Below are 9525 nucleotides of genomic sequence, written 5' to 3'. Positions count from 1 at the left end.
ATTTTCAATCGATTGGAAAATCTCTTTGGCGTTGAGAAATCTAACCTATGAAGACTGAATCACTTTCAGTCTAAACTACAAAAGACATGCGACTTCACCGTCGAAACTCGTCAGCGTTGGAGCCGGCATCCTCTAGTAGTGTGAGCGGCAGGAATTAAGTTTACTACCTAATAGTATATAGAGGGATATCAATATATATATTTTAATTCTGTCTTGAATATTAATGATATAATGTTTAAATCGATAATATCAATTTTAATTTCTAATTTCAAATAAAATAACAAAAAATACTTCGCATATGTTAAAGTTTACTACCTAATAGTATATAGAGGGATATCAATATATATATTTTAATTCTGTCTTGAATATTAATGATATAATGTTTAAATCGATAATATCAGTTTTAATTTCTAATATCAAATAAAATAACAAAAAATACTTCGCATATGTTAAATTTTACATACGTATAAAATGACTCCTATTGCTTCTATTAAGATTGTAATAATAAATGCAGTTAAAAATATGTCAAATAATCTTGATATAAATAAATTATATTCAATATAAAATCTGCCTTTATATATTATCAACGTCTTCGAATAATATTAAATATATAATACATGTTAAATAATGTATAGGTAAAACTGCATATTAGCGACGACCTCACCAATTTCGATGATCTTGACATGTGTTGTCAAGGATATGTCCCTGATTAATGTGCAAAAAGTTTTAGCCGTCGCTCGTTGTTTATTACAAAGTTATTTACAAAATAAGTTCAATGTTCCCGTGAATTTATTTTGGGCAAATCCGCATAAACTGCACTCTCAATTGGAGATTAGATGTAGAATGAACTTCAATTTAGTTTGCAAAGTGCATGCGTAGATACAGTGGGTTCCGCCTCCCCTACGGTGGGGGAGGGCACCACTTCCGGAAGATATAACCTAATCCAAATCTATTTGTTTCAAGACAGATTTGTCTTAAATCAGAAATAGCCCAGGTAGCACACGTTCGTTTTATAAATGTTTCCTAAACGTATCCAATGCTTTTTAACCGTAAAGCATTAATAAGAAACGTTTCTATAGAAACATTTTTAAAACCATAGTTAAGGAAACATATTTTTCACGTTTCTAAAGACAAAATAAAAAATACCTTTTAATTAATTACAAATTAATTTCAAATTATAAATACATACATACACACACACACACACACACACACACACACACACACACACACACACACACACATATATATATATATATATATATACACATAATTATTACGAAAACTAGATTAATTTCTATTTACAAATATATGAATAAGATCATTAAAAATCGCTATTTCATTGATTTTCAATAGAAACGCTTATTTTTTGTTATTTTATCTTATATCTAATTATAGTCAGTGGAAGTTAAATTTCATTGTAAAATCAGTAATCGCTAGTTCATTCATTTACCGCTACGATGTGCTATTTTTCTCATACTTGAATTTTAATTATGAGAGTTATATAAAGTTTGCAAAGGGCGACAGATAAAATTAAATGTATAACTTCGATTTAATTTCTGATTCGATTTTATAAGTCGGACAAGTAAATGTTCGCCCAATAAACGAAAATGAACCGTTCATTATCTATTTAAGTAAAATAAATCATCACCTATTTAAAATGCATGTTAAATATGCATGTAAATATAAATAAAATTTTTAATTTTATACGAAGTAGGTAAATTATAATCTAATATTACTGATTAAAATAGTCAATATTGCTAATTCTTTCAGTGAAATATTATTGATTTATAGTGCTATAATAACTTATAACTGCTGCATCAATGACTCTATTAATTGTTTTCACTAATAATATATTGATTCACATTTAGAGAGTGTGTATGAATGCATTATTTTATTAATTTCATGAGAAAACAAACGTTTTAACGAATAAAAGGAAAAGAACGCATTTTAAACGTATTTTAAATGTTTTTTAAACGTTTTTTTATCAGAAGAAACGTATCTCTTAACGAGTTTCCTAGCGGACATTTTAACCAATTAAAAACGTTTTCAAGAGTCGGTTATAAAACGAGGAAACATTTGTGAAACGAATATGTGTTATTTGCGGATTGCATCGTAAAGATGAAGAAACTATATCTTGCTGCCATAGCGGGTACGTAACGTACATGCATTCATTGAGAAAATAACATGGAGAAATAAAAATATTTCGGTTACATTTACATATTCATACATTATTACTTTAAATTTATAATTACACATAAGTGTTTGCAATAATTTTATATTCCTTTCTTATTAAACTTTCTTAAGTAACTATGCTTGAAGCTGGATATGTATTATATGTAGCTGTCATTGTCACGTGAACGTAAAATTAAATATTTTTATATAGATTTTAATGTCAATAATATTCGGTGATTCTGCAACCATTAGTTTCTATTGCTTTGTTTCAAATCCATATAAGATTTGATGCTATGTATATGTAATATGACTATGATATTACATGTATATTTAATTTAATTTATATTTTTCCAGTTCTTTTAATAAATATTTATTCTTTTCTAATTTTATAACAAAACTTATATTTAATTATTATACATTTTATGCATTTTGTTTGTTATCCTAATTATATTAAGTTATTACATGTATGCTTATTATATATATTTCATAACGGAATATATAAATTTAAATAATAAATTATTTATTTAGAATCCCCATCTGCAATTTAAATAATAAATTATTTATTTAGAATATCTATCTGTAACTTTAATTACATTATTTTTTTAAATTATGTGTTTGTAAATACATACAAAATTACAACAAAATTTAAAAAAATTATAATTAAAAAATATTTAATAATATATAAATCAATTTTACATAGAAGAATATTTTCTTCTATAAAATTGACATTATTAATGTCAGTTAAAAAGAAAAAGATTCTCAAAGCCTATTCGAAATGTTATTTTATCTGGAAGGAAATTTGGGCATACTGTCAGTTAGCCAATTTTTGGGTTGGACGTCGCCATGTTTGCCTGTATTGATGCAAGGGAAAGATGAAAAATATCCTATGCATCTGACTCCGAAAGAAGCCTCTTGGGTGGCATCTTTACTTACATTCGGTTCAACTGCGGGTGCCATTATTTGTGCAGTCATTGTGAATATCTTCGGTAGAAAAAATACCATGTTATTTACTGCCGTGCCTTCGTTAATCAGCTGGTTGATGATAGCTTTTGCAACATCTTCGAAAGTAAGTGTCCTAGAAAAAATATTGTATTTCTATCTTGAGATTAAAAATTATTAATTAGCGAAATTTTGATTACAGTTTCAGTCATTATTGTTTTAAGTTTGCCTAGAAAATGCACATATTTGTGACGCTTATCAATGTAATGATACTTATCCTTGCTTTCCTTGAAATTGTTTTAATGTTACACACAATATACATACACATCGATACTAGATTAAATTGTAAATTCTATTCCACTCAAATCTATACAAACAAATTTCCAGTCTAGATAGATCTTATAAGTAGGAGTAATAAGATTTACCTATAAAAGCTATAGTTTCTTCCTCCTCACCATATCAAATTTTCTTAAATGAATTTAATACAAGTGATTTCTATTCCATGAACATATTGAAACGGGAGTGTTTACCTATAAATATTATATCACTAAATTGTTATAAAATAATCATTCGTTGATATCTAAAACAATAAAGAAAAAATTTATTTTGCACCTATTATTATATACATATATATATATATATATATATATATATATATATATATATATATATGTATATAATAATAGGTGGTATATATATATATATATATATATATATATATATATGTATATAATAATAGGTGCAAAATAAATTTTTTCTTTATTGTTTTAGATATCAACGAATGATTATTTTATAACAATTTAGTGATATAATATTTATAGGTAAACACTCCCGTTTCAATATGTTCATGGAATAGAAATCACTTGTATTAAATTCATTTAAGAAAATTTGATATGGTGAGGAGGAAGAAACTATAGCTTTTATAGGTAAATCTTATTACTCCTACTTATAAGATCTATCTAGACTGGAAATTTGTTTGTATAGATTTGAGTGGAATAGAATTTAAAATTTAATCTAGTATCGATGTGTATGTATATTGTGTGTAACATTAAAACAATTTCAAGGAAAGCAAGGATAAGTATCATTACATTGATAAGCGTCACAAATATGTGCATTTTTTATATATATATATATATATATATATATATATATATATATACAGAGTGTTCCATTTTAACTTGGACAGTAAAATATCTCAAAAACTAAGCCCAGCAAACAAAAATGTTTTTGACAAAAGTTGTACGGTTTCGAGGGGGCCATAAGATGGTACCATTGGTTTGACCTTGAAGAGTTATTTGAAAGTTACATGAAGGTCACCTTCAATTTCTTAAATGGAACTTACTATTTGTCATTGCATATTCTTGTAACTTATCTCGAGAGCTTTCCAAAACACTATAATTAAGTACCTTTTCGTTAAGTACTTTTTAAGTTATAAGGCTTGAAATAATTTCTTAATTTTACATAAACCGTAAAATATCTTGTAAAATATTCATTTTTTTCGTTTATCTTACCTTAATACTTTTACGTACAAAATAATGAGAGGAATCAATTGGTGTAAAGAAAACACATAGTTGTTTTTAAGAAAAAATATGGAATTGTTAATTGCAAATTACATATTTTTTCTTCAAAATAACTATGTGTTTTCTTTACACCAATTTATTGCTCTCATTATTTTGTACATAAAAGTATTAAGATGAGTTAATCGAAAAATGAATATTTTACAAGATATTTTACGGTTTATATAAAATTAAGAAACGATTTCAAGCCTCATAACTAGGAAAGTACTCAATGAAGAAATACTTTATTATAGTGTTTTGGAAAGCTCTCGAGATAAGCTACAAGAATAAGTAATAAAAAGTAGGAAATTCTGTTTAAAAAATTGAAGGTGACCTTCAAGTAACTATTTAAGGTCAAATTAATGACACCATATTATGTCTCCTTTAAAACCATATAACTTTTGTCTGAAACATTTTTTCGTATCTCGCATATTTTTCAAAATATTTGCCTGTTAAGATTAAAATGAATCACCCTGTATATATATATATATATATATATATATATATATATATATATATATATATATATACAGGGTGATTCATTTCAGGGATAGGAACTCCATAGTTCCTACTTCTGTCCAAAAAAAATTATAAATAGAGCTCGCTAAACTGAATTAAAATCCTGCACCATTTTGCACAAAACCACGTAAAATTTCGTGGTATTAATTAAAGAAGATCGGCCAATAAATGAGCGATCACGTGGCTAGGCAGTCGACCATTCCAGCGAGGACGGCTCACCGCCTGCCCGAAACATGCGACTGCTCGCGATGGTGAATATCAGGTGGCAGCGAAAAACGAAGTAAAAATGATTCTTATAAACTTGTAAACACCGTATTTAAAAATCTAAGTTTTTTTTCGAATTCTTAACATTCTTTTGAATAGCTTTAGAGTTCTATGTAAACATTTAAAATGATTTTGATGATTAAATACAAAAAAATCGAATCCGAAAATATGGTGCGTTAAAGTTCACGCATCGCACCAAATCATGTAACATCAATTATTCTTCGGAGTTGTAGTTTATTTTACAACAGTTCTTCAGTTTTGTGCTAAATATACCAATAATTTTAGCAAATTAAAAGCAAAAAATCGATTTTTGGAAACTCAAACTATAGTCCGTATAAGAAAAGTAATGGACCGGGATCGTATTTTTGCGACGTTTCCACGCGGTTTTGTAAGAAATTTTAATTACTTTCTAATCAAATAATAATTTTTGAATGAAAACCATTCTTAACATATAAAAACCAACATTTATTTAAAAAAAAATTTTTTTACAGACTAGTCGATCTGATAAGAATTCTGCGCAGTATTTCTTGAATTTTACAAATCTTATAACTTTTTCCCTGTAAAATAATTATAATATTTTAAATAAATATTGATTTTTAAATGTTGAAAATGGTTTTTATTTGAAAAATAATTATTTGACTAGGAAGTGATTAAAATTTCTTACAAATCGCAGAAATATCGCAAAAATACGATCCGATCTCACTGTTCTCATACGAATTATAGTTCGAGTTATCAAAAATCGATTTCTTGCTTTTAATTTGCTAGAACTATTGGTATATTTGATACAGAACTGCAGAACTATTGTAAAATAAACTACAATTCCGAAGAATAATTGATTTTACATGATTTGGTGCGATGCGTGAACTTTAACGCACTATATTTTCGGATTCGAATTTGTATTTAATCATCAAAATTATTTTAAATGTTTACATAGAACTCTAAAGCTATTCAAAAGAATGTTAAGAATTCGAAAAAATACTTTTAGATTTTTAGATACGGTGTTTACAAGTTTATAAGAATCATTTTTACTTTGTTTTTCACTGCCATCTGATATTCACCGTCGCGAGCAGTCGCATGTTTCGGGCAGGCGGTGGGCCGTCCTCGCTGGAATGGCCGACTGCCTAGCCACGTGGATCGCTCATTTATTGGCCGATCTGCTTTAATTAATACCTCGAAATTTTACGTGGTTTTGTGCAAAATGGTGCAGGACTTTAATTCAGTTTAGCGAGCTCTACTTATAATTTTTTTTGGACGGAAGATACCTGGGACACCTTGTATATATATATATATATATATATATATATATATATATATATATATATATATATATATATATATATATATATACAGGGTGTCATGAAAGTAAGCATGACTTTAAAAATTAAGGTAGGTTGGCTCAAAATTAGAAGAAAAGTCTTGTACAGTTATGCAATATTCGCAATAATTAACGAGAAATAAATTAAAGAAAATCGGCCAATGCGCGTGGCTAGAAGTGCGTGGCGGTCAGTGATGGATAAGATACATTTAAAATGTATCTCGATGCAAATACAGATACATGTAAAAAAATGTATCTAGATATAGATATAGATACACAAATTAAAATGTATATAGATACAGATACTCAGATACTTTAAAAGTATCTCAGATACAAATAAGATACTTTTAAATAATATTTTATCGTAATATGCACAAAAAACTACTCAATATATCTTTTATTTTTTTTATTTTATATTTTGTTTACATTTCTATGATTTTTTATACAAGCCGCAGCGAGAATGACTCGAGCAAATTATTTGAATTAATGTGTGTCGTAGTTGATAGCGAGGTATTTTTGGTTTTTATCAAATGTGTAATTTCCCTTCTATTAAAAATTAAAAAAACTTGAAAACAAGAAAAAGAGATAGTAAAGAATTTAAGTGTAAATTATTACGGATACAGATGAAACAATGTAAAAAGAATTTACATTTCTTTGCATTACATTTCTACTTTATTGTTTTAAAAGATCAAGAATCAAAATTACATAGAAACAATAGACATTTTTGCTTTATTTATTAGTATTAGTCTTATACATAAATAATATCGTCACTTAATCTATTTCGCCGTGGTATTAAAATTTGACCACCAGTACTAAATAACCGCTCAACTAGTGCTGATGATGGATTTTTTTTCTTTGCATATTTTGCAAGTGTTTGATATGGAAAATATATCTACAAGAAGATTTAGCCCAATTCACAAAATTGACAAAGTTACAGCACCTTGTAGCGATTTCCGGCGTGCGCTCAGGGCTCGAGCCACACGGCTCACAATATAGCATTGTATCAGCATTTATATTTCGATTAGTGAATTGCTGGAACATTGTTTAGGAGTAGAAACACAAAATAACAATGAAAATTTTTTGATTTCATTGATTTGGACGTTTACTCCAAAACACTTTCATTCTGGAGCAAAGATTGTTGAAATAGCAACTTTTCTGGCAATTATTATCTTCAATGAAAGATTTATAGCAATTTTGAAAGTTATGAATGTAACGGGAGTGATTATTGGCCAGCAAGCGGAAATGTACGCAAATGTTTGGAACGAATCTCATATCACCCGCTCGGAACAGCGTTCAACTGACTTCATCAGAGACGAAAGAATAAGTCTCAGGGAAGAGAGAGCAGCTCAGCAGGACTTTCATGAGCAGGAGGATGTTCCTTTGTATGGCCCTGGACTAGCTGATTGATCGTAAGTAAAATTATCTCTATCTAATTATTACGAAAAGCTTTAAACGTATTTTTCTCGAAACCATGTTTTTCAAATTAGCTCGCATGATATCTCAAAAATCAGTTGATCAATTGAGTCGGGCTTATGCACACATCTTTAGGATATGTGTGACTATTGCCCCTACCAAAATCAAGTCAAAATATATTTTTTTTTAATTTTTACAGCCCTTTAATGAAGGAAAAAGATGGAAAAAATCGAAACTTTATTATCTAAATGACGTCATTTTTTAAATTTTCAATATTTTTTTCCATTTTGGTACCTGCGATAGCCAAACTCATACTAATTAAGAATTTTTTTTGATTTTTTGTTTCAGATAAGCAGAACAGCTGGAATCGTGCGAGCTGTGGGCACTTTTACAGTGTAATAACACAGGCCCACAAAAAAAAAAGTACCCTGTGCTGGCGATCTGACTAGGCTAGTCTTATGTATTTTGGCCCGCTGAATTCGAATCTGACGTCAGAATTGCTCCATCACGTCACAGTTTTTTTTAAATCTCAAAAGAGAAAGACGAAAATTTCGTAAAAATCGACATTCTAGGGTAGTAAAATTGCGCTTCTTGAGGGAAAAGTTACCGTTATATATATATTATTATTATATATATATTATTATTTTTTCATATAACAGCTAAAATAGTAGGTTTATGAAAAAAATATATAACCTTTTTTGTAGAGTTTTTCAGCGGCTTTATTTTTTGCTTAAAATTTTTTTTCTCAAATCAATATTTTCTGAAATAAAAAGCATTAAAATTGTGAAATTCTTTTGTTAATAACTTTTTAATAAACAACAAGCGACTGCTATAACCTTTTGAAGGTTACTCAGAAGGATGGCCACTATAACATATGTCAAGGTCTAGGTCATCAGAGGTTGCTTCCCTAAAGTAAATAATTATCTTTATCGATTTACATATTTTCTCACTAAAAGTTTTTATTTTCTACTAACGAAGGATCTATTATATAAAGTAGTAATTCAATGACATTTTTATATTCATTTTAGTATTCGCATACATGTTGTAACGTTTTGAAATTATAAAAATAAAAATTGAAAAGCTAAAAAAATTAATTCATTATTAATTAATTATTTTTTCAAATTTTACTATATAGAGAGATGTTACGTTCAGACCCTGAATTGGATGGGCCGTATGGAAGAACGTAACTTACTTACCCCGTGACACACTTTATTCGGGCGTGTGTATGGATCGGGTCGAGCGAATGTGAAGGGCCTGACATAGGTCAGCGACCGAAGGTCCCTTTAACGCTGTGTTTCTAGACCTATTCGCTTGGTGGTCCCTTTTCAGTAAAGGAACTTAATC

At 28.3% G+C, this 9525-nt stretch overlaps 1 protein-coding gene across 1 annotated transcript; it reads left to right on the top strand.

Moving 5' to 3' along the window:
- Window positions 1–1980: 1980 nt before the first annotated feature.
- Window positions 1981–8970, top strand: LOC145962965 (solute carrier family 2, facilitated glucose transporter member 6-like). The gene is made up of 4 exons (XM_083084499.1): window positions 1981–2152; window positions 2970–3241; window positions 8002–8177; window positions 8530–8970. Exons 1-3 carry the CDS (start codon window positions 2122–2124, stop codon window positions 8173–8175), a joined length of 477 nt encoding a protein of 158 aa, XP_082940625.1. The 5' UTR covers window positions 1981–2121; the 3' UTR covers window positions 8176–8177; window positions 8530–8970.
- The last annotated feature ends 555 nt before the right edge of the window (window positions 8971–9525 follow it).

This window comes from Camponotus vicinus, unplaced genomic scaffold, assembly GCF_025532165.1.
Source record: "Camponotus vicinus isolate PSW18456_S1 unplaced genomic scaffold, iyCamVici1.0 SCAF_12, whole genome shotgun sequence".
Classification (NCBI taxonomy): Eukaryota; Metazoa; Arthropoda; class Insecta; order Hymenoptera; family Formicidae; genus Camponotus; species Camponotus vicinus.
This window is presented reverse-complemented; position numbering and strand designations above follow the sequence as displayed.

What these genes read in the sequence shown, in the direction of transcription:
- LOC145962965 (XM_083084499.1), top strand. Translation starts at nt 2,122, where the DNA reads ATGAAGAAACTATATCTTGCTGCCATAGCGG. An exon ending in ATATCTTGCTGCCATAGCGG is followed by an intron (nt 2,153 to 2,969) that starts GTACGTAACGTA and finishes TTTATCTGGAAG; the next exon opens with GAAATTTGGGCATACTGTCA. An exon ending in CTTTTGCAACATCTTCGAAA is followed by an intron (nt 3,242 to 8,001) that starts GTAAGTGTCCTA and finishes ATTATTGGCCAG; the next exon opens with CAAGCGGAAATGTACGCAAA.